The 25,282-nt window shown below is 42.8% G+C and overlaps 2 protein-coding genes across 8 annotated transcripts; both read right to left on the minus strand.

The window, feature by feature from the left end:
• Nucleotides 1-219: 219 nt before the first annotated feature.
• LOC118250333 (cell division cycle-associated protein 4) lies at nucleotides 220-8,865 on the minus strand. Of its 7 annotated transcripts, XM_035551354.2 has the most exons (5): nucleotides 8,731-8,849; nucleotides 6,881-6,951; nucleotides 5,143-5,223; nucleotides 2,981-3,271; nucleotides 220-2,841 (listed from the first exon to the last, which is right to left on the minus strand). In XM_035551354.2, the coding sequence occupies exons 3-5, from the start codon at nucleotides 5,179-5,181 to the stop codon at nucleotides 2,086-2,088; spliced, it is 1,086 nt and encodes a 361-aa protein (XP_035407247.1). In that variant the 5' UTR covers nucleotides 5,182-5,223; nucleotides 6,881-6,951; nucleotides 8,731-8,849; the 3' UTR covers nucleotides 220-2,085. The 7 variants fall into 7 exon arrangements, with proteins under 7 accessions (XP_035407247.1, XP_035407248.1, XP_035407254.1 ...); XM_035551355.2 differs by lacking the exon at nucleotides 6,881-6,951 and having other exon boundaries at nucleotides 8,731-8,865; XM_035551361.2 differs by lacking the exon at nucleotides 2,981-3,271.
• Nucleotides 8,866-23,380: 14,515 nt separating this feature from the next.
• Nucleotides 23,381-24,777, minus strand: GPR132 (G protein-coupled receptor 132). Its single transcript, XM_035551477.2, has one exon. It carries the CDS (start codon nucleotides 24,775-24,777, stop codon nucleotides 23,671-23,673), a length of 1,107 nt encoding a protein of 368 aa, XP_035407370.1. The 3' UTR covers nucleotides 23,381-23,670.
• Between the last annotated feature and the right edge of the window lie 505 nt (nucleotides 24,778-25,282).

The following is a 25,282-nucleotide window of genomic DNA, read 5'->3' on the forward strand; positions in this document are numbered from 1 at the left end:
GACTTATAACTTCAGATGGAATCTCTGACACTAACACTGCCAAATACAACAGACTTATTTCACCGAGAGATATGACAGTTCACATCAATATTTGCATCCTCCTGAATTATACTACTAGCACACATTTCAGCTATCGATGACGTCCTATTGTTTTCCAGTAATACATAGTGTTTCTTTGGTCTAGCTGTATTATAAGGACTGAAATTGCAGTTGTCTATATAGTATTTCATACTTTAATGTGATTATTAATCAACAGTTGAGGAAGCAATGCTTAACTACTACAGCAAATACGGATTAATATGTATTCAATTATCAAGTTTGAGTAATTTATCAAAGTAACGTTGTTTTTCCCCAAACCAGATGCTTCTGAAGCACTTTGAAATCATAAGCTCAGCGGTCTCCTTTTGTGGAGGTGACACTGCAACGTCCTTAACATCTCCCAGAAGGGGAGGAGGGTTTGAGAACCTGGAAGAGAGAGCGTGTAGTAATTAAGGTCACTTGTGGGAAGGCATGGTCTGTCAGACATGGAAACGTATTCTTTTCATGTTCAGTGACTTGCTTGATTCAAGCCTATGGAAAACAACCAAGTTAATGGAGGCTAATCTTCCCCTTGTGCAGCCAACGCTAAAACATTCCAGAAACCAATCAATCTTCCCCCTGCCTACCTCCCTGCTAGCTCAGGCCTCTTCCCCAGCACGAGCTTGGAGGTAAGTTTTTTGGGGGTGTAACATCATCATACACTGTACTTCATCTACCCTTCCCCCCCCCCCCCCAAAAAAAAGTCTCATAGGAATACACTTAATTATACATACTCCAGAATAAATGTGAATACTTGAAGAAATGAACACCATCCCATGTTGTATTATCTTTTGTTATTTAAAAAAAAAAAAAGGCAAGAGGAAACCCTTGGTAAGAGTGGAGCATACTAATTATGACAAAACATCAAGACATACGAGTTGAGATTTAAAGGCCGCTAGTAACACTTTTTGTAGTAATTAGTGCAAGATAGTTATCCCATATAAACAAATATTTGATGGTAGACTTCAGTGATAAACAATTCACTTGATGACATTTACATATAAATACACATAAATAAAAACCTAGGTAATTTAGGTTTGCAGTTAACAAAAAATACGGTCTGAAATGAATTAAATTTAATTGTATCTAGTTGGATCAGAGCTCTTCCTCTAATGATACTCAAGTATATGGGGTATAAAAAGCATAATTGTACAATTCTCAATTTAGTAAAGTACTACTCTATAAAACAGATTCATGAAAACAGCTCTTACATTTTAATGTAAAGTATAAAATCGTATATTTACATTTACATACACTTTACTGAACTACATTGGGTAGCTCACAGTAAAAAAGCATCCCTTTTTGAAAACCTTTCAAAAAATACATCAACTGCAGTTATGATCAAAAGTTGCTAAGTTAGCAGCTGACATAACATCTGTAGTAAAAATATATTTTAGGAAAATACCTGGAAAAATCTAAACACCAATAAACACTTTAAAACTATTTTTAAAGTAAAAATTGTAGCAAAACCCAGAATAAGCTAGCTAGAGTAACAAGAACCATTGCTTACTGCTCTTTAAGAGCCATGTAGCAACTTAGATCAGAAGCAGCAGATATAGTAGGAGTTATGTCCTGTAACAAAGTAGAAACCGGAGGAAAATAGAAAAAAGCTCACCAACTTCTCTATTTATTACCATTTTCACTGGGAGAAGGGTAAGAAAGAGTGATTCTCTCATCTTTCCTTTCAGTGAGCATGTCCTCCATCAAAGGATGAAGCAAACTGGTAAAAGGAACCCAATTTTGAAAGCCTTGGACCCCATACTTAACCATTTACTGTACGTACTTATAGTTCAGTGGACAAGAAATTGGATTATTACACTACAAGTTGCAGGTTAACTTTAAGAGTTAACACTATTTTGCAATATGAAGTGCTTTTTTAATATATATATCTATATAATATATAGATATTTGTAAAATACACGTGCAGATTTGATAGAACAAACTGTGGAAACAGCTTTCTCGAGTCTTTTTTCCATTAACAGATTTTTCTCTCCTACACAAGGTGTTTCAGGATTCGACGAGGATTTCCACAATATGATCAAGCTCGTTAAGATCAGATTTACAATTAGAGCTAGAAGTTGTAGTTGTCGGAGAAGAAAATGATTCTAGCCCATCACAGTGTCCCATTTTCGTGTTGCTCATCATGCCTGTTAACATAGTATCAAGATCATAGTAAGAGTTGTCAACTTCTGAAAAGAGGTCTTCCACTGAATTAGGAGTTTTGTTCTCCAGTGTCTCAAATATTTGATCTAACGACTTTTGAAAGTTTCCTTTGTTTTCCTGTGGATTCTCCATTTCCCACACATTACTTTGCAGGTTTCTCGGAGCTTGCACTGAAGAGGCTGTTGACATAGTTTCTGAACTATCTTGTGCCTGGTCGCCCTCAAAGTCTTTACTGAAAGTACTGTAACCTGGAACATGCTTTCCCTCAGCCTGTTCCCTAGATGAGCGACAGAGGATATCTGTTGAAACAAGACGATCCACAGATGCCTGGCCTGTACTCTGTGTATTTATCATCTGCCAAGTCCCATCTTGGGTCATTTCCTCTTGGATCTGGCGTACCGTGTTGGCTATAAGTACCGAACGACAAAGGTTAGGTTCAACCAGCATGTGACACAGCTGAAGTTTAACCAAGGACATATCTAAAAGTGACTGTCGCTGAAGATTATATGAAGGAATAGCCTTAATACCAGCCAGAGTTCCTTCAATATCTTCTTCGCCATCAAAACATTTTCTCTTTAATCCTCGCACAAACATTGTGTCCTGTTAAAAAAAAAAAATAAAACAAACTTTGTACAACATAAACAGCTCAAAAGGAGGAAAAAAAGACTGAAAAAAATGAAACAAAACTTAAATTTGAACAGCAAATTCTTTGAAGATAGAAACATCAGAATTGTCATACCAGGTTATAGAATGGCCAGTGTGGTACAACAGGGGCCAGGAACATATGGACTGGATCCCAAAGACGATATTCGGGAACCAGGGGTGAGCAGGTCCACGAGTCATGGCTTCGGAGAGTGGCATCTGAGAGAGGCAGAGGCTCCCAGCTCCTGGTTCCCATTAAGTTCCAAACTTGATGGAAGTCAGGAGCCACTGCTTCGCACAGAAGCGAACATCTCAACGGCTGTATTTCACCTAGCAGAGAGGCAGTTTCTCCTCGCTCCTCCCGAGTTTCTACTGGCATGCTTAACCTCTAATTTTGGAAATAAAAATACAACCTGGCACACCATCTTTGAAAGATTTGACCCCTGCAGAACACCAACATGCCTAACGGAGTAACATTCAAAAAAAACATATATATCATGGGCAGCATATTTGAAAAGGTTAGGTTACTTTGGCTACTTGGAGGGTAACATCTCCATTTGTTCCAGATAAGTTGAGACATTCAACTGAGGTGTCTAGAGCAGTCCTTCAGGTTCCCTTACTCAAGTGAGTAACTGAACAGTGCAATTCCAATATGAATTGTGCAATTCCAGTAAGGACTGGCAGAGTCATCCTCTGTATGGGATGTACTTCTTTCCCAGCTGACTACCAGAAAACAAAACTCCTGTATTCCTAATTTAGGTTCACCAGCTGAAAGTTAAGTGGGGTGCATGAAGACTTTGGATTATTTCCACCCAAAAAAATCACTTGCTGAATTAGCCAAGGTATGAATCTCAAGCACTAGCCTCCAGATCTTCATCTGAATTGCATTCATTTTTACAATAGTGCCCCATGTGAGTGAAGTATTACAGATGATCTCTTGAAATACGTTTTTTTTTTGTAAATACAATAGATGTTGTTTCCTTTAGTCTTATAAAAGCTAATACCTAATCTTTACATTTATGCACATTCCTTATGCCCTTTCCAAGTCTTCTGCCCTCTTTACCTAACATTTTGGGGATTTTTAATGTAGTGACCTGATCAGAACAACATTTTTTTATCTCAAAGCTGATAAAGCCCAATTACTATTGCAATGTCTTTTATTCCACTTCTCTTGGTAAGCCCAAACCTCTGCCTCACTTTTTTGGCTGTTACTGAATGGTCCCCATATTTTCTGAGAGAGATCTCTTTCGGCTTTTTCAGAGTCAGTAAAAATCCACGGAAGTGCAACTACATTGTTCCTTTCATCATACATTACAAAGTTATCTGCCCTGAAAACCTGGGGATAGCATTGTAGCGACATAAACACTGACTCTACCACACTTCTTACATTGCTGTATCTGTGAATTAACCTTTTGTTGGATTTGCTGACTCTGAGGGACTTCTTTCCACTGAAGATACAAAATTCTGGAGAAATCATAATACAGAGACTACAATACAGAATATAGGAACTTCGTCTTATGGCCATCTTTAACAGATTTCTTAAAAGCTATTTGAGGACTATCAATATATTAAATGCTTTTGAAGTTCTTTGCAAAAATGTTTCCTATAACTTAGTCACATTATTCACATTAAAAACAACCCAAGTTTCTACTTTTGGATATTCCTTCAAACCTTTAGACTTTTAGTTATTCCTTCAAACTTCACATCTGGGGATTCACCAATTAATTTTTCATATACAGTTGCATGTACACATATGCTCCCCATGTGAAACAACCTCCAGAAGACATCTTTGGGGACTAAAGTTCATACAGGGTTAATTATGTTATTAAGCTTTACACATTCTGTGCAGAGTTTGAAGCTTCTTTTTATTTGAACTTCTTCTCTTGTAAAGAATAATTAGAACTTCAACGGAACATTAACCTGGTTTTCAACCATCTACTGTTTGGCATTTAGATACTTTCTAAGGCATACCAATGGAATAACTGAATATGTCACAAAACTTGAAAACATCAATGCATCACACACACACAAGTGTAGAAGACAAAGCAAAAAGGAAAAAAAACGCTTATATGGATTCTTAAACTTAAATGTTTCACAGAATTCACTGGAATGTTCCTCTTTTTTTTTTTCCTTGTTATAGTATTTACTTCTAGTCAGTATCTTACACCATAAGAAAACGGTTCTTTGTCACCCTATTTCTGAGTCCACACAGAATACTAGAGGATTACTGTTTCACATACGGAGCAAAAAGCTACATACCAGTAACTGTGCTTGATGTAGTCCTTCCTCTTCTCCCATGCTACTGAGCAAGAGTCCATACAGTAACAGTTAGGGCAGCACCTACCAAGTACCAGGAAGCAAGGCGTCAGGCAAGTACAGGAGATGCACAGCAAAACGGTTTCCCATTTCAGAAACTTATACACCCCTATCTTTCAATTGCTTCAGTATCTCCATCCTCACGGTACTTCTAGAAATTTGGATTAAATGCAATTTACAGCTAGAGTACAAAGGCGATCTGTGAACAATACATGCAAAATCTGTGACAGGAGAACGAAACTGCCCATTTAAGCCCCAGTCCTAGGCTATCATCCTGACCTTTGGACCAGCCTCTCCCTTATCCCTGTGCTGAAGCCATTTAAAGAGCAAACAACATCTTTAGCCGTCATCTAAAAGCTTAAAGGTTCAGAAAAGCATACTGGAAGCAAGTTTATCACAAAAGCATACGGTTTACACCTTTGTTGTAGAAAACCATACATCTCTTTAGCAGCTACAGAAAAAGAATATGTGCGCACAAACATAAAACTGAAACACAGCAAAGACAGGTAGGATTTTCCTTTAGCAGTAACACAGAAACTTTATGACTCAGATTTACTTTGCAAGATGACAATAATGAAAGCAATTACAGTAATGAAATTGTTTCAGCTATAAAGGCTGAGTTTTCAAAAGACATTCAAGGCAAAACAAGTTCCGATATACCAAATACAACTATCAAATACATGCAATAATTCCTTTAATTACTAAAGCCAAAAAGAATGCTGTTTCAATAAGCTACAAAAACCTTGTAAGACAAAATATGAATACAACTCAGATACTTTTCTAGACATGTCTGTACTGCACAAGACACTTCAGTGTCTGCAGCTGAAGTACATACCTAGAAAAAAATAAGTTAACTGGACACATATGCACATCTTTCTTTGTTTTCTGTTGTGGTTGGTAATTAAAAGTTTTGGAAAACCACTTGCTCTGAAAATTGGGGGGGGGGGGGGGGGGAAGATGGTTGACAAAGGCCTTTTTCTGGCAGAAAAAAAGCATTTATTTTTCTCCAGAAACTGCATACTTATTAAAACACCACATCAAAAAAGCCACCTTAAACACTCTTGAGCCAAAACCTTTTGACTCAATCCCAAAATACTCAGACTAAAATGCTGTCCTGCCATACAAACTGTATTTCAACCAACTAATTCTCTTTCACAGACTGAGCTCACACCAACATCCAAGACAGGGTCATGAGGCATCTCAACTACCACTCCAGTGACACACCATAAGATTGAGTAAGTATTTCTTATTTCTATCAAACACCTGATAATGCTATAAAAGTTCAGAGGTTTTTGCTCCCTGGGTATACTCTCAGCCCATTCTATAAAAGAAGTACGCTGAGAGCATTTGAATCCCTAAGCCTCTGCCAGATCCACTTTTGGCTCAGGGTAGGTGACATGGGTGTAAACTTTCTTACAAAACAGAAAAACAACAAATGTGCAAGTAAAGATGATGCAGTCATGAGAACAATAAACAAAGAGGTTTTCCAGAGCTATTTTGGATACGTGACAATTTTTAAGGAAGAAACTTTGTCCATTTGACTCTCATAATAGTAGACTTAATATGGGGGGAGACTGCTGATGGGAGCACATGAGTAAAAGAACCATTATCATCACATCCACAAACTAAAAGACACGGGGGATGCTGGCAGAGCAGTTCAGTCTGTAATCTATTAACTTACTGAAGACGGAAACAGTTTTCCCATGTAACGTGAGTGTATAAGACGTGCCGTGTGTGATTCTAGGTTCTTCCCTAGAGCAATAAACAAACCACATGGAACCTGTGTTAGTATAAAAATATTAACGAATTTGGCCATCATAGCAACTATTTCTTCAGATTCTATTAACTTGTCATATCAGTGTGCCTCAGAACAATAAAATAAAAAAATACCTTAACAGCCATTATCAGATTCAATTAAAAATTACAAATAAATGACCTCTCCCAGACTTCTCTGCACAATCACCAACAAATACTCAAGAGAACGCTAACTTTAAAAGCTAATTAATAAAAACGTTAAGCATATTTCTCTGTTAATTTACTTATTAATGTACTCACAAGGTACAAGCTGCTGTGTAAAACTTCTTGGTACATGACTGCAAGATTGCTGCTGCTTTTGAGGCACAGCATTCAAAATCCCACAGTAATTTTAAGCAGTGTTTGTCTCTGTCCAAGAGGCAGTAGCTGGACTAGCTGTATCACCTCCCTTCTGCTGCTGCTAACCGAGTGTCATGAGCCCAAACTTAGCGTGTCAAAACATTAACTGTTGTTTGAAACAGCTGTATGAAAGAAGTTGTCAAGGAGACAACAGCTATCTGTAAAATAACAGTCTGAAAACAAGGGGATTTGCATGGGATTTTTTTTTTTCTTTTTTGGAATAGTAGCACGGTATTATGCAATTCACTAAAAATGTTGCTTTGGAGATTATGACAAATTCCCGGTCTGTTTTACAAATAAGGTGCTTGAAATTTGATCCAGCTTCTACTAGAACATCAGCTTACATACTCCAGATCCACATTCTATTCAAATTCAGGTAGTAAATGCTGCAAAATACATATGCAGGTGGTTAAAAACGAGGCATTTGGTTAAAAACAAGGCATTTGGTAACAGTTGGGCTAACAGAGAAGACAGGAAAGAGATTCTAGCGCTGTCTGTCCGTAGGTGGAAGCAGACAAGAACTACCCAAGCCAAGTGCTAGAGGTTTGCTTAAGCAAGGCATTTTTTTTTTCTTTTCTTACTGATATAAACATAGCGACGATAGCAAGGCAAGAAGGTATTATACCTTCCCTTTGCCACCAAATTTTAGAATTTAGTCCCCCAAATTCAAAACCGCCCTTCGTAACAGCTGTGGCAAGGAACCAAAACCGCACATAAAGCTGAAGAGAAGAAGAAAAGCCAGTTACTGCCTTCCAGGCGCGCACATGTGCGCAGATGGTGGCGCCGGGTTCTGAGGGAGGGCTGCGGGCACCGCGGGGGCTGGCAGGGCCAACCCCGTCCCCGCTGGGCCAGGGACAAAGGCCCGAGCAGGGCAGCGGGGCTGGCTGCCCCCGGCGGGCTCGGGGGGCCGGCAGGCAGCTCGCCAGCCCCCGGGTGGCTGCGGGAAGGGAGGCGAGGGGAGGAGGAGAGGAGAAGCCAGGCAGAGGGAGGAAGGGAGGAGGCAGGGGGCTGGCACCGGCGGCGAGAGGCGGGACCGGCGGGGCGGGGAGCGAGCCCCGGGCTGATGCGGGAGCGCGACGGGAGGCGGCTGAAGAAGGGGCCAGGCCGAGGAGGGGGGAACGGGCGCCGCGCGGCTCCTCAGGGCCCGGCCCGGTTCTCTCCCCGCCCTCCGCCAGGCGCTCGAGCGGCCGCCAACGGCCGTTCCCGCCCGCCCCGCGCAACCGGCGAGCCGCCCGCCGCCATTTTGAAGCGGCTCCGTGCCCCGCGGGCTCCCGCCCACACCAGCTCCGCGCCCGGGTCCGGCCCCGAGCGGAGCCCCCCAGGGGAGTGCGGGCACCCCCGCGGCCCCGCGGCCCGGCCCGGTTCTCCCCCACTCACCACCCCGCCGCCGGTGCCGTGGCCGCCGCCGCCTCTCGGCGCAGGAAGCCCCGCTCCCGCCTCAGCCACCGCTCCGCGCTTGAGGGAGCGGGCGGAGCCGAGCGCGGCGCCTGGCCCCGCCCCCCGCCCGCCCGCCATCTTATTGTCAGAGCCCACAAAGGCGCTCGCCCCTCCGCCCGGGGCGGGCCTTCCCCCGTTGCCATGGCGGCCGGCCCGGGGAGGGCGGTGGCGGAGCCCCGCGTTCAAACGGCGGCAGAGGCCTCGCGGCGGGGCTGGGCTCCCGGCCGCGGACTGCAGCGGGAGCAGGCCGGGACCTGGCCCGGGAGCAGCCCTCAGGGAGGAGCGGGACAGCCTCTCCTCCTCTACCCCCCCCTCCGCCGTGCCCGGCTGCTCCCCTCAGGGTCGCGGGGGTGCCCCGAGCCCCCTGCCTCCATGAGCAAGGCTCGTGGCATTTCCTGCTCGGGCTCTGAGGCGGAGGGCGGGGAGGCCGCTTCCTTTGGGTGTAAGGGGGGATAAAACTCCCTGCTCCTCCAACGGCCCCTGCCCAAAAAGCTCCGGCCTCCGCCCTGAGCGAGGAGCCTGCCAGCCTTGGCCGTCTCTGTCCGCAGCTTGGCGCTGCCGCACATCTGCAAGCACTTAGGGTTGTCCCGAGCGCTGCGAGGCAGCCGGCAGGGGGGAGGCCGGGTTGTCCGGGCTCCAGCTGCTGCCTCCGGCACACACAGAGGCTCTGCTGGCCCCGGGGTGGAAGGAGGAGAATGGGGAGGAGGAGGCTGAGCAGCAGGAGGGGCAGCGCAAACTGGGCCCGGAGGGCAAGGCTGTGAAACAACAGAGGGATGGAGCTGAATATAAGACAGTGGCAGCAAATACAATTTGCATAGCGAAGTGAGATCAGGTTTTGGGACGAGACAAGTAGGTTATGAAGCGCAGTATTTCCCCTTGCTTTTTTATGGTTTCTCGTATGGCGCTCGTGACATCATGGTGCAAAAGTACAAATCGAGGCTTTGAAAGAACAATACCACAAAGACAACGTTCTCATGCGCTCTTCAGCTTGGCACTGACTTTTTCTGGATTAGCTGCAGTGAATCCAAATAGGTAATCTCACAATGAACCCTGCAAGAACCCTCGAGCCTCTCTGGAGTTCCTGCAAGATCAGTGCTAGGAAAGTGCAGAGGTAGTGCTCTTGCTGGGGATAGCATCATCCATATAGTAAGGTCCACAAGTCCCCTCTCCTTATTTTCTTTTTCCCTCTCAGCTACAGTCTTGACATCTTTTTTTTGTTGTTGTTTTTTTCCCCCTTAAATTACCTAGTGAAACACTTGAAGAACCAGCAAAATGAAATGAGACAGCTTAAAAACTCTACAGTCATTACAGTTTCTGATTAACCCATTGTTTAATCAGAAAATTGTTAAGTGTTCTCAACACCTTCTTTGAAAAAAATCTTTGAAAAACTGAGAAAACTGCATTCTTAGTTGAGGTATGACAAGACTTGATTATTCTCAGGAGAAAAAAAAAAACAACTCTCACATCTCATGTATGCGAGAAACAAAACTTGACAAGTCAAAATGGAAAAATCTGGACAAACTGATGTAAAACAACACAGCCCAAAGTATTTACTAGAAAGCAAACAATCTCTGAATGGACTAAAATAACATTATAAAAAAATTGAATTGTAACCACAATGTGATAAAGGGAATGATCAAATTTTAACTACATGCTAAAGTTTTTGATCCACCTAGTGTTTTCAGTAAATGAAATGTTAGCCCCAAACTGAAAAGAACAGGTGAAAAATGGTAATTTCCTAAACAGACATTTATATCTTGAGAAATTTATACCAGCCCATGAAACCTTTGCAGATAAGGTAATCTGCAAGCAAAAGCAGAACTGATGCTTAAGTTATGAGTTCTGGAGACAAAACACAGAGCAAAAAGAGAAAAAAAAAATGTCTGCAGAGCAATGTGGTAGGGGAAACTGGAATTAGAACAACTGCATTAAAAAAAAAAGGGGGGGGTAATTTTACTGGTCTGGAATGGCAGGAGACTTTAAAATAAAAGGTATTTAGTAGATGTGCTCGAAGCTGCTGGAGAAATGAGAGACGTTGCACCTGGTGAGAGGCTGCAGGGTGACCTGCTTGCTGGTGTGATGACTAACTCAGACGACAGGGAGGAAAATGATGCAAACCAGCTCAGCAGATCTCTCCTAGGGAGGTGGATTGGCAGCCGGCAGAAACTTTGGAGTGGTAGTCCTGGGGGGATTTAAAAGCACTAGCAGCCTTATGGATGTGTAACCACCACAGAGGAAATGGTTGAACAGGGGGACGCTCTTTTTGTGCGAAAGCAGCAGGCAGAGGGGCTGGTTTAACAGGAGCGGGCATCGCCTCAGACTCTCCGAGCAGGGCCAAGGTGCAGATCCGGCCTTAGCATGGCTGGGGCTTTTTCAAATCGGGATTGCCTGCCTGAAGGTGGGAGGGCTGGCTCAAGAGGAGCTGCTACCCTGACCCCCTTCCCTTGGCTGGGCACCGGGTAGTTGCGCTTGGCATGGCTGGAGGACAGACCCGGCTTCCCTCTGCGTGAGCTGTGTGCGTGCACAGGCTCCGGCCATGCCTCTGCCCCCGTGGCCAAGCGGCTGCGGCTGCCAGAGCCGTGCTGGCAACTGGCCCTGGCACTCCCCAGCCTGCCAGCCCCATCGGAGAGCTGGCTCTCCCAGGAGCCGCCAGCCTGCCTCTTCCTCTGGCGCTGGCTGGTACCGGGTGGCGTGACCTGCGTGCCACGCTCGCTCGTCTGGAGGCAGCCGCTTCCTGCTGCCTCCCAGCCCCCTTCCTTCCTCCCCTCCTGGAGCAAGCCCGTGCTGGGCTGTGCTTGATGCCTCTGAGCTCTGCTGCTCCTTTCTGAGAGCCGCTCAGCCCCTGCTGAGCTGGCCAGACTTTCACACGTCGGCGGTGACGGGAAGGCTGGTTTAGGGTTGGACAGTGTTTATAAAACCGCAGAAATTAATAGGAACTCCATGGCTGAGAGCAGGGCTGAAACTCTGCTTTTGAAAGAAAAAAAAAAAAAAAAAAAAAAGGCTTGATTTCCAGCTTATTTGTGCAGTTTTGAGCTGTATAAGGGATCTCACTCCACGATATTTCCACATCACAAACACATATAAAAAAGGTGGTTTTAAAATAGTTTTAAAGGGCCAATGCAGTTAACAATTATGTAGGTGAATAAGAAACCGAAATGTATGTGGAGTGAAGTTCCTCACTGGCTGTCGGGTCACTGCACCAGCATTATTTCTAGCCCATGGAAAGGTCCCCCCAAGGGAGCATTTCATCTGCTCTGATAGGCACTGTCCCTTACTAGGTGTTTGTATGAGGCTTAGCACCGTGTTTCTCAACCAGCGGGTTGCAAGCCCTCTGATAAAGAGGTTAGGAAAATTAGTCAGGAGGTTGCTTAAGCTTTGAAACAAATAGTTTCAGAGAGATAGGACTGAGTCCTGCCTCAGGACCAATTCTGTGCTGACAACAAGGCATTTTCCACTACACCCTGCTGTGTGTCTGCGGCGTTTTCTGTCTCTCTTCGAGGGCCCCGGGGGCTCTGAAGCTGGGCGAATAGTTTAGAGCAGGAAAATGTGCGCTCGCGCTGCGCTGCCGGTGCTGTGAGCCAAGCAGACATGAGTCAGCCCTGGCCTGGAAGCCGCGTAGCTGTCGTCAGAGCAGTGCTGAGCTCCAGCTAGCGAGTGCTGTCGAGAGGCAAGGTGTGTGAGCTCAAGCTCCGTGCTGTACCGGCACGACCGCATGTTTGGGGAGAGTTTTGGCTGTGATCCGGCTGGTTCAGAACAGGGACGGCGCTTGCTTGCCTCTGCCTGCTAAAGATGTTGTGGACGTGCTCCGAGTCTGTATTGTTTTTCTCGTAATTAGCGTTTGATTAAAGCACCTAAGTTATGTTTGTCTTTTTAATTTGGCTCAGGAGTAGGGCAGGAGGCCCAGCTGTAATGTGCCGTTTCCTTTAAGTCCAACCTGGCAAATTCTGTCCACCTTTGAAATGAGCAGCGTTATGAAACAGTCCTGAGTGCTTCTGCAGACGAGCACATTCCTGCAGCAGAGCACTGCCTAAAAATCCAGGAGCAGATGGAAGGAAGGCTAAAGGAGGTAATTAAATGTGGCTGCTCCCTAAGAAGTAAGCCTGTTGTGGCAGCTCAGCTGGGCCCTGCAAGCCAGATACAGGATGCAACCTCATCGCACGCAGCCTGCTGTCACAGCACACGGAATTTAAGAGAAAGTGTTTCTGTAATAATACAAAGTGCTAATGTGCGGACCACAAAATGTCGGTGAAAGTTCAGCACGGGCGAGCTTCTTCAGGGCTCTGAGCCTGGAAAGGCTGTTAGCCCTACCTGTACTGGGGGTACAACAAAGGACAGCGGGCATCTGGTGCCTGTAAAACAAACCACCGAGTTCATAGGGAGTGAGGAGGAGGAGGAAGAGGAGAATATTCCTAACTGTGCATTTGTGGTCTAAATGTAGCTTCATGCTGGATGACAGGGACACTGGCTTCAGGTGTTAGTGGGTTACAAAATGAGAATAGCAGTCAGAACTCATCGCACCTGCTAATGCATGCACCAGCTCATAAATGTCTGAATATGGCAGCAGTTTTCTGGCTGTGTTGGCTCAGCTGTTGAGCAACTGAAGAGCTGGAGTAGACAGGTGATGGGAGGGAGGGTGTAAGGCTGCCAGTGCTAGCAAAAGCCATTCCTAGGCAGAAGTTTGTCTGCCTCAGGTCACCAGCTTCAGGCCTTAGGTTTTATGGCTGTAGGTATCAGATCTATCTACTAGGAGGCCAGAGGGATTAGGGGTGACATGAGCTAAGAAATAAGCAGAGAATGAACTTGTCCTGACTGAGAAACCCTATGTGCTAAAACCACCACCACAGTTTATCAGCTAGTAGCTTTATGGAACTGATAATAAACTGGTAAGAAGAGGTATTAAAATGTTTTGACTGCAGGAAATGTAGTGGAAACAGGACACAGGAAAGCTGTTGGGCTTGTACTAGTCTGAAGACCCTTTTAGCCTGCCTTGCTAACACGGTCGTATTGGAGTTAAGGACCCTTCAGACACAACTGTAGGAGTTACGGACCATCGGTTTCCTCTGCTGGTCGAAAAGACCTGAAAGAAAGAGTGCCTTCGTATTACAGTATCCGTCAGTGGTCCTCAGCCACCAGGATGTGACAAAATAAAAATATCAGAAGTGTTTCCAAGCAAGATTTGCATCTGTCAGCGGATTCAGAGGAAGTGTTCTCAGTGGTGGGTGATATGCAAAACTACAAAAGCTGAAGGGACTACAAACTGTGCTTGAGAAATCCCAGCCATGAAAACACAAATAATGCATATGTGCACTGGCAGGCGGGGGACAGAAACCGGTGTGTGGCTTCATGTTGGTCGTGGGATGTCTGTGGTAGGAACAAAGTGCAGATGATGCGAAGCTTAGTTCAGACTTTCAAAGCGATGCCTAGCAAGGTGGTAATACTGCGATAGAAAACTCTAGTGGCAAAGCTCAGTGCTCTGTACCAAACAGCAGAAATCTCCAAGTTATGCAGGGGCAGTCAGCAAAGATGGATTTTAAAGTGCTCAGTGTTGTTTGGGGTTTTATTTTAAGGTGTCTAAGCCCTCTTCTGGATCATCGTGGTAGTTCTGTGCCATGTTTGTAAGGGACAGGCTTGTTTTCTTGTTGTAAAAGTGTTACGTTAGAAGGATTTTATAATAACTGAAGGAACATACCTATTTGCTTCATAACAGGGAATTTATTTCAAATACACAGCTTGGACACTTGAATGCCATGTTGTCTGGTGCCACTTAAAATATGTGTTCCATATCTAAGCATAAATACCATAGGGTATGACAGTTGCTATAGCAACTAAGCATCTACTATTAAATAGCACCCACAAGCTCGTAAAACATGTGCAGCCTGTCACTACACATGGTATTCCTGTCTTTGCAGCAAGCTAAGTACCATATTTTCTTCTCGGGAGTCAATCTGCTTCTGATGATGTGTTTGTGCTGTGCATGCGAAGATCTTTTCTTCTTCACCAGCTCTACCTTCCTTTGAAAACTGCAGATACTGTAAGAACAAAATAGCCTGAAGCGGTTGCAAGCTGAAGAAGTTAATGAATAATTCCTTTTTCGTATATCCTTGAACATACGTTAGAGTATGGCTTTGAGATCTTTTGGTCCGTATGTGAGGCTTATACCTTTGCTGTTCTGCATCTTTTGATTTTGCAGTGTTTTTGTCCTGAAATCAGCCTTTTGGAAGGCATTGTGCTGTTTCAAGAAGTTGTGTCCCTGAAAATTACAGTATCAACTGGAAACGAATTTCTGCAGTAGTGGTAAACTGGAGAGTTATGATTCAAAAGCATGGATAAAGCTAACACATTTCTTTTAGAATATCTAGGCCAGTTGTTTGGTTTAAATTTTTCCTTATAGTTGTGAAGAGTTTGGACCATGAAAACTAGGGGAGGAAAGTAGAAAAAAAAATCAAAACACTGAGTTTCGTCTACAGTCACTTAATTCTGCCAGCTGAGACTTCAGTAACAAACTGTTGACAGCATTAGTTGTTTTACATTTTCCAAAACAGAAATGGGCTTTTCCTCTCACCCACCACTTCTGATGAGGAAAATAGAATTTGGCATAGGTAAGAGAACAGTGGGTAAGCTGGAGTGGAAGTAACACTTTATCTGCAAGTGAAATTGACCCTGTGTGCTCCCTGGAAGAGTAAATGAAGGCAGTGGTAGCACATTGGAGTGGTTGGATTGTTTCCAAATTTTGTTTTAGAGTCTGATGAATTGATAGGTTAAACTGCAAAATATACCGTATCCACAAATTATTGCTGATGTTGATTTGATGGTGACTTATCCGAATTACAGTCCATAAGAAAAAATATGTTGTAAATATATGTGTCTAAAGACAGCAATTATAGTTCAGGGAGGGTATCTGAAAATAAGCGTAAAAAGTAGATAAACTAGGGCATGAAATGTGCTATTAAAAAGTAATTTTTTTTCCCCCTAAGGGAAGGATTGTTAATGCCTGTCTAACTTATCTGGTTAAAGGGTTAACCCAATTAGGAGCGTGAGCATGAACACAGATAACAGGCTGTGAGTGAGCCTCATTCTCTGCTCTGGGTCCTGTGCCTTGATGGGAATGACAGCCTTGGCTTCTGTGGCAATGAAGGAATGTTAACTCGTGTCTCCTGCTGCTCTACCGGTAGCCAGCGGTTTCCCAGCAATCATTTCAAAATGTCTAATGTTAGCAGAAGAATAACTGTTTAATTGGCCTTACTTAATGTGACTAACAAGTAGCACTAAGGGCCAATAGACTTGTGATAAAGTCACAGGAGCTGCAGTGAGCAGCGAGGCAGGACAATGTGAGAGGGGTTTGCCTGGGCAGGGAGGCCGAGAGGGGCTCCTGGAAGAATTATTTAGTATTTGTGTGGTGTTTAGATGCTGCAGTGCCCGGCTCAGCTGAATGCCTTAGGTGGTTTCCCCCGTCACTGACATCCTCTCCAGGAAATCACGGGCAGATCCCGGTGAGTTCCATCACCCTCCATGTTTTGTTGCATGACACAAGGGAACTGGCTCTGCCCTTTTCTCTGCATGACTTTTCATGTTTGTTTTCAGTTCTGTTTTATGCTTCTTGGTTTTCTTTCTGTTCACAGGCACCATTTGAAAAAGGTTGTGTGTTTCTGCCGTAGCTGGATAAACATCGTAACCCAACGTTGCCTCTACTTCAACAGCTATCTGCGTGATGAGCATGAAAGCACGCATGCACAGACACTCGTGTACGGACTGGTTTACCTAGCAGCACGAAGTCTTAAAAATTTATGATTACAGGCTGCGAACTTGAGAGATTTTTTTTCCTCCCACGCTGAAGTCCACGATGGCAGGAGGACAGATAGGCTAGAGTCTGGTGCCCTCTTGTGCCTACTTTAAACTCCGGGAATCCCGTGCCTTAAAAGGATCAGGGCTTGAATTACATTGAAAACACATGATATTTATCCAGGACAGAGCCTGGAAGTATAGAAAAAAAAGAAGAATTAACCTCTCAGTGTCATTTCTGAAATCAGAAACTTCTGTTGCATGGTTCATAATAGAGGCAGTGGACACACGATCTGTATTTGACTATGTGTTGACTGTTTGAACGATACATTGCTTTCATAAAAGCTTTTCTTCATATTAGTCAGTTAGACATATGATGCTGAAACACTGACAAATCAGGATTATGCATTAATATTGTTTCACGTTATGTAAGCATATACACAAGCTACACTTCTACGTCAAAAAATTTTTCCTCCAAATCCTGGAGGTTTAAAGTCAAAATAACTTCAGATGCACATTCTGTTTTCCACAACCTTCAGGTCAAGAGGGCTGGTTTCATAGCTTTGGTTCAACTTTGTGTTGATTTATTTTTAATGGTTTTCAGTATCTCCAGAAAAAATGATGGTTTTCTGGGATTTTTCCTTGTACAGTGTTATTTCTCATCGTGGAATTTGACTAAGAGGTTCTGGTATCTGAAACTGAATGATAAGAAAACAAAAATACAAAGATTTAATATTTCTAGCCTTTTACCTCTCATGAGAGGGGAACATTTCTGGAGTGAGTGGTCCTTGAATAAAGCAAGCAGGGCCCACAGCCTCTCTTTAGAGAAGGCCCCTTGCTGAGCTGTGAGATCACACGTCTCTGAATTCTGCTTTTGTGGAGCACTGAAGTTACCTGCTGACCCTCCATTCTCCCCAGATCTTTTCTATTATTACATTATAGTTTTTTCTGTATCTCCTTCACACTCCAGTGTACAAAGAAAGTTCCCAGTAGCCCCTTTTCATTTCTGACAGAAACTTCAGATTTGTGCTTGGCCTTGCTAGAATCTCCTGCCTTTTGTTGGTGTGCCATTCCCACAGTAAGTGAAGAAAGCAAGAAGTAAGTCGCACTCCTCAGTTCCCTCATTATTTAATAAACATTTTTCTGCTTTTTTTTTTTTTTTTTGCACATAACAATGTGCATTCAGTTCTGAGTTTAGCTTGAGACTTGTGTGTTTGTTATCTTTGGGACAGAGCTATTACTGCAAGCGGTGTACTTAAGCACACCATTCCATCAAGAGCTATGGACTATCAATTCTTGTAAGCCCTATTTTGTCTAGGAAAGATTTGAAGAAAAGAATTAGAGATATACAGGAACCATAAATGCAGGTAAATGGAAAATCACAGGATTTTCTTTAATGCCTTACCCAATGTCCTTTATCCAACATATTGTCAAGTCACTGATAAATGTCAAACATACAATAATAAAAACTACCTGTAGTGGGTAGTGTGAGCCCAGTCTTGTCCTCGACAGTAATTAAGAAAGGGAAAAAGCAACCCTAAAATTAATCAAATAGGTAAGTGACAATGCTGTTGCCTCAAGCGTAGCAGGCTGTCAGAGACCCACCTACTCCAGAAATCTGGCGTTAAGGAAGTGCTTCCCAGCCTACAAAATCTTTGCCAGGAAAGGAAGAGCTTGAGAAGCAGTGTCCCCATGGACAGATCTCTAAGCACTGAGGATTTGAAAGATTATCACCAGCACCCTGCTATGTGCAGAAGTTGCAACCGCAAATGCTCTTAGCATTACTGGCTGATTTCAGTCCTGTACCTAGACAGATACCATGAGCCTCGCGAGCACTTGGCCTTAAGTGTTTCCAGTCTAGAAGTCAAATCTGTGGATCTGTGTTGTTAACTTAATCTTACCTTCTGGAGGCAACAAAACTCCTCCGAACTCTAAAATATCCCATTGAGGACCAATCCCAGTGAAATCCCAAAGGATCTAATAACCGAGTCACTAGCAGGAGGCACAAAGTTAAATAAGTTAAACGAAAGTCTGCTTTTTTTTTTTTTTTCCTTCCCCCCCCAGAGACCGGAATAAATAGAAGCAAATAAAGTGCTTTGAAGCTGACCCTGAAAGTGCTGACTCAGTACAATTTATGTTTCAGTAGCTGAAATTCGCCTCCACACAGTTCACTGCCCCGCTGCAGTACGCACGGAACATGTACACCACACACACCTGCTCGCTCCTTCTAGCATCCCCTGCAAGGGGTTGTGCTTTAAACAGAGAAGACAGACAATGCTCAAGGGAAGAAATGTTCCATTTTACAGATGGGGAACTGTGATTCAGACTGAAGAATTTATAAGTAACTTTCAGAACACCCAGGTATTTGCATACTTGTTCAGAACATCTGTGACTTTTAGGGTTATGAAGCTTTTCAGGACTTTGTATATCATACAACACTATTCTCCCACAGTATCTCTTCTCTTTGATTCTTCACCTCCCTCAAGAAAGTATTTCAAGACAGACCTTTGAACATGCAAGGGATGCTTTGTGATCATGTATGGGCCCTGTTACAGACTGAAGCTGCCAAACAGGATGGATCATTTCATGGTGTACTAAGAAGTCTTATCCTGCGGTTGCTCGCGTAGATGATATTCATATGATGTTCTGTGAAATTCTTACCACATAGCTTATCGTCCCTCCTCAGCAGACTTCCCATCTGCCTGAATGGCTGGTTTTTGCTTCATTATCTGTGAACATTTCTTACAGGATGGAGTAAGAGAGTAAAACCCTAGAAGTTATCAGTAATCCAAATTACACTGAGTTTAGGGTCCTACTTTTTCTTACTAATTGCTCATGAGAGCAGCAACTAGCAACTATTCTCAGGATATTAGTATTAGTCTAATTTGGGATAACAGATTTCTCTTTATTCTTCATACTCCTTTTGCTTGAAAACTGCATGTCAGGAGGCCCTACTGCATTCCTAGTGCAAATGGAACATGAGAAGCGCCCTCTCCTGTGCAAAGCTTTGTTGTGCAGGGAACAAGGGGAAGTGCAGCAGGATGCAAAACACCCCAAAAGAGAGCAGAAGAGATGGAGAGGACTGGTAGGTGTGTGATATCCTCATCTCTAGACACCAGTCACAGAGAACATGCTGGGAGATCCACCTTTGGGGATGCTGACACCTGAATGCTTCCCCTGCACACCAAAGATGTTCAAAAAGTGATTACAGCTCTTTGATGCAATCCCCCACTCTTATTTGTTCCGTGATTTTGGACTGGCTCGAAAACAAGACAGATATTCCAACCTAGGAGGCAACACACAAAGGAAAACTAAGATTCTTTGAAAGCTTGGTTCTGAGTTATGTTTCATCACTCAGTACCAAACAGAAATTCGGCATTGAGTTGTACATGACAGCAGGGACTGAATCAGAGCAGCTACAGGATCACCAGCTGCAGATGAAACTTTGTCACACTCTGAGAGTCTGAGTTTATTCATATCTGGGTTTGCATGTTTTGTAGAGGAAGTTTAACTGTCCTCTTGAGGCAAAATTTGCTACTGCGCATACTGACTGCTTCTTAGACAGGAGTGGAGATTTCAGAGTGTTACCACAAGCAAAGACTTAAAAGTGCAGTATTTGCAATTAGTTTAAAATCGATGAATAAACAAAAATATATACTGTCTGCAAAAACTAGTTTGGCCAGCTCTAGTTGATAGTCAGAAATTATTCACTTTACGCTTCACAGTCATACTTAAAATAATCAGCAATCCACTTATCTCCCAGGTACTCTAAGAATGGCTGAGACACATGTAAAAATAATCTTTTATTTATTATCTCTGGTGAAAGTGACAGGACCCGAGGGAACGACATGGAGCTGGGATAGGGGAGGGTCAGGCTGGGTGTCAGGAAAAGGTTCTGCACCCAGAGGTGGTCGGGCACTGGGACAGGCTCCCAGGGCAGTGGTCACAGCACCGAGCCTGATGGCGCTCAAGAAGCGTTTGGACACCACTCTCAGACATGGTTATTTTTTAGGTGGTGCTGTGTGGAGCCAGGAGTTGGGCTTGATGATCCTCATGGGTCTCTTCCAACTCAGGATGTTCTGTGATTCTGTGATTCTACGGTTCTAAGTAGCCTACTCTTTAAATCAAATTATGGAAATTATACCTGAGCAAATGCTGAATACAAAATAGAGTGGAATTTGTACTCTGTCCCCTGTTATGTTTGTAAGCAACTTATTGCTTTGAGGTTTCTGTGGAAACCTGGCCATCTAAAGATCAAGTTAGGAAGCACAGCCTAGGTTTGGTTTTGTACTCTCTCCAAGTCATCTTATAGCTTAAAATGAGTTGAGAAAGCTGGCAGGTTACCAGGGGCAGATCCAAACAGCTGGGTTGAGAACTGCAGATAAGATGTAGTAGGTGAATTGTTCCTCACAGACTGAAGCGGTCCCTACAGGCTCACTGGTGTTTTCCTTCCAGGGGGGAATGATGGAAAGATCCACACAATCAATCAACCTTTCAGATCCGTTCTGATCCTAATAGTGTCCTTGGCTGGGTCTCTAGCCAGTGTCTCAGTGTTGAGGTTCTTCATTTGCCTTGTGATACTGTGCCTCAGATACTGTGTGACAAAACACTGAGATCACACGCTTCAACTTATCACGTGGGAACAGTCAGTACCTGATGGGATATTTTAACAACATGGAAATAGCATTTCTTGGTGTCTTCACTCAGCCATAAAACTGTTTTTCTACTTATAACTCCTAAAGAAGTTAGGATTTTGCAGTTTTCCCGTATGGATACGTTGCTTGGTACCTGGCTCCTGTAATCCCTTCAGCATTCTGTCACAGAATAATTTAGGTTGGAAAGGACCGCTGGAGATCGTGTAGGTCATCTCTGAAGTTACATCAGGTTGCAGAGGGGTTTATTTCAGAGTGTGTCTGGACACAGATGCTCCAAGGATTTTCATTAAGAGAAGATGCGCAATGATAAAGTAATTTGGAACGGCAAGTAAATTAGGCAAGGAAAAAGAATTACTGTTGTTGCATCAGACCCTGCTAATTCCTGTCCCCTGCTTCTGTGGCCCTGGGCTCCGATATTGTTTGCTCTAAATACACTCACTTTTTATCAGAGAAAAAACATCAAAGAGCGATTTCTAAATTCATCAGGGTGAATATCTAATTTGCATCCATTTCAGTCAGTTCAGAAGTCTGTCTCTTTGGTTTCTTCCAAATTCACTGCTGTTATTCATCAAAGTTTTACGTTCAGACTACGAAAATCCTGAGGTTGGTGCAGTTTGCATACGCATCTTCAGAGATTAACCAACACCACTGGTGCTGTTACGAGCAACGCCTGCTACTGATTTTTTTTTTTTTAGTAATGGAAAGTCTGATTTTCAGCAAAGTTGTGGGTATTCAGCACTTCACGAATCTCTCCTTTACACCTTAGAGAGTTTGATCTCTAGGAAGCATATGGAAATAGAAAAACGCTATTTGTTAATTAACATCACAACAGAATTTCACATTTTTCCTAGAAACAATATTCTAGTCCATTTAGTACCATGTGAACAATTTTTGAGGACACAAACATTTCATAGGAAGATGCCAGAGGAGTCGTTAAATAATACAAAAATTAAATACATCATAAATACAATTACTTGAGGAAATACTGTTTCGGCACAATGCTTCTTTCAAAAAGTGTGTAAGAATCAAGCATAAAGTACAGAAATATCTATGACAATTTTAAAACATTAACAAATATTTACATTAACCTTGGCTAATATTAGTTCGATTCAGAAATGTGGACATTAATGGCATTTAAAAAATATTACTGAAATACAACATTGCAGATAAAGCAGAATGACACAATGGAACACTTTAGAAACTTGTACTCAAACATGCAATTGGTTCATGATCTTTTCCTGTTTTATTTTGATCACATAAAAATACGAAGAAAGTGTTCAGTTAAATCTTGCCAGGTGGCAGGTTTATATGCTTCTTACTTTGTAATTTCTGGTTTGAGGGCACAGGATACTGCCATCAGTAATTTATTCACAACAAAAGCAGAGGCAGTAACAACGAAATCTGTCCAGCATAGTCTCATTATGCACCACCAGCATAATCCCAGAGAGGGACTCCAAGGCAGTCCCTCTCTATGTGCAAAAGGGACTACGTTCTCCATGCTGCCACCCTTCGTTTTTCTGTAAGGCTTTTACCTCTTGTATAGACTCCTACACACTAAGAAAAACAACAGATCAATACCGGGAGGGAAATGTTATCTTAGTCAGAAATGAAACACAACTTCAACAAATGTTCAGAGATGGCATAAAAACAGTCCCCAGTTCCACTTGGAAAGTTATACATTTTCTATATACCTCAGTGCATTCCAGAATTTATTGCAAAACATGTAAAATCTACTAATTCTAAAATATTAAGCATTAGAAATGTACATTTTTAAGAATATCAGGACAGTGCCGTTTCTCAAGTAATACTGTGGAAGTACTGTTGCTATGTGTTTTCAGGACACTATTTTGCCCTCTATTATATTCAGAATGTGCAAGCTAGATAAAGCTGCATACTTTTGCATTAGGAACATTTTCAAGGCTCTTTTTGAAAGACTTCCTCATTTTTAATATTTTCCACTGGTTAACCGCAAACGTTAACAACGGTGCATGTGTATGAGAATCTGAACATGTACCTTCTCGAGAACTAGTAATTTCAACCAGAAGAATGGGCCTTACATTGTTTTCCTAGGTGCAGTGTTTCTTTTTTGTCCAACTCAGAAGATAAAACTATCTCTCAGTTTGTGAAAGGAGAAGAGCAGTTCCAAAAAAATAAGCTTTTAAGACTTCAGTTTGAGTCAAAGTAAATTTCATAGTTTATTCCACACATCCTTCACCAAGCAAGGTTTGCGTTGATGATACTGGTGGGCAAACTTTATCGTAGGAGAGAAACATAAATAAGAAGCATCATTCCTGTAGAGTCCTCTAGGAGTTGCTGGCTCATGTACTGTAAAAAAACCTTCCTTCAGAGGTCAGCATGTAAATACTTGTGTGCTGCAGCATGCAATCTGCAGCTCAAGTTTAGAACTTCTTATTTGCTGTCAGCAGCTAGCTGCAGCAGCGAACTGCTAGCTACCACCTTCTGGGTCTTTGCTGGTATGACAGGTCTTTTCAATGTGGGATGAATTTGCTATTTCTTTGTTTTCTTCTCTTTGTACTCCTTCCTGCAATTCTTTTGATGTTTTCAGTCTGATGCTCTCAGTCTTATGACTAACAGATGAGTTGAACCTGGATGAGTTTGACCTCCATCTTCTCAGACTCCTTAAAACGTCTTTTCTGACGTTTTCACTAACCAGCACGTAAATAATTGGATCAGCAACACTGTTTGCAGTGGATAAACACAGAAACACTGTAAAAACTGGGTATATGTCTTTTTCAAATGGACATGAGCAATCTGTATGAAGCAGAAAGTATACAGACCTTATTAAGAGTACCACATGGTAGGGAGAAAAGCAGATCAGGAAAATGACAATAATGGCAATTGCCAGATACTTCACTTTGGCTTTCTGGTGACAAGTCAAGCTGGTACTTGTTTTTGTACTTTGGAAAATTTTGTAGTTTGTGAAAATGAGGATCATGAAAGGTATGGCAAATCCAAATAGGAATCTGGCAAAGCCGAAAGAAGCCAGTGTTTTGTCAAGGGGTAAAGTCTCAAAGCAGGTATCATTATGTATACTCTTCATATTAAATACTGGACTGTGGATTATTGTAACCGCAGCAACGAGAAAGCATACTATTATGATGGCCTTTTTCCGTTCTCTTCTTCCCCTTGATTCCAGAGCATACACCAATGCCACATAGCGATCCACAGAAATACAGCACAAAAGCAGAATGCTGATGTATATGTTGCAGAAAAAAATGAATCCTGTTATTTTGCAAATCTGTTCTCCCATGTACCATTTGTGCTCATTTTGCACATAGATAATCCAGAGAGGCAAGGTACTTAAATACATCAGCTCGCACAAAGATAAACTGAAAATGTAGATGGCAACTACTTTATTCCTTTGGATTTGCATAAATGTAAGCAGGGAAGTTATGCAATTTGCTGGAAGGCCGACTGCAAAAACAAAGCTGTAAACAGCAATGAGAAGTGTCTTGCTGTCTTTGTAGGAAATGTCTATGCAAATGGTGGCATTATCCTTTACAGTTGTGAGACAGTCTGTAGAATTTGCCATGATTTCTCTCCAGCTGTTTTTTTCCTGAGAATCAGAAAAGGCAAAATGGAAAGTTAACATTTGTATCACTTAGAAATGTGTCAGTAAAAGTTATAGTCCCATAGGTGCAAGGGCATCGCAGGGGAACAAATGGGATGCTTGTCTTGGGGAACCATCCAGGACAGGTGAGCTTTCCAAGACCTGCTGCTCTCCTGTAGTATCCCCTGGAAGCCAGGTTTGATTTAGTTCCAGGAAAAAGTGCCTTTCCTCAGAAGGAATTTCTTGACTATAGCATGCCTAGTCACTAAAACAGGGATTGGGGACTGACCTTAAACCAGGCTGCCTCATAAATAAGACATAAGAATTGAGCTGCTGATCAAATACTAAAGTCACTTTGCAGAGGAAATTAACAGCATTAAGGGCATAAATCTCCAATTTATTTATTTATTTATTTTCAAACTCGATAACAAAAATTGCAAACTGCTGAGATTTCAGAAGGAGGCTGGTAGCAGAAGCTATCATTTCT

The sequence above is a fragment of the Cygnus atratus genome, chromosome 5 (assembly GCF_013377495.2).
Source record: "Cygnus atratus isolate AKBS03 ecotype Queensland, Australia chromosome 5, CAtr_DNAZoo_HiC_assembly, whole genome shotgun sequence".
In the NCBI taxonomy this organism is placed as follows: Eukaryota; Metazoa; Chordata; class Aves; order Anseriformes; family Anatidae; genus Cygnus; species Cygnus atratus.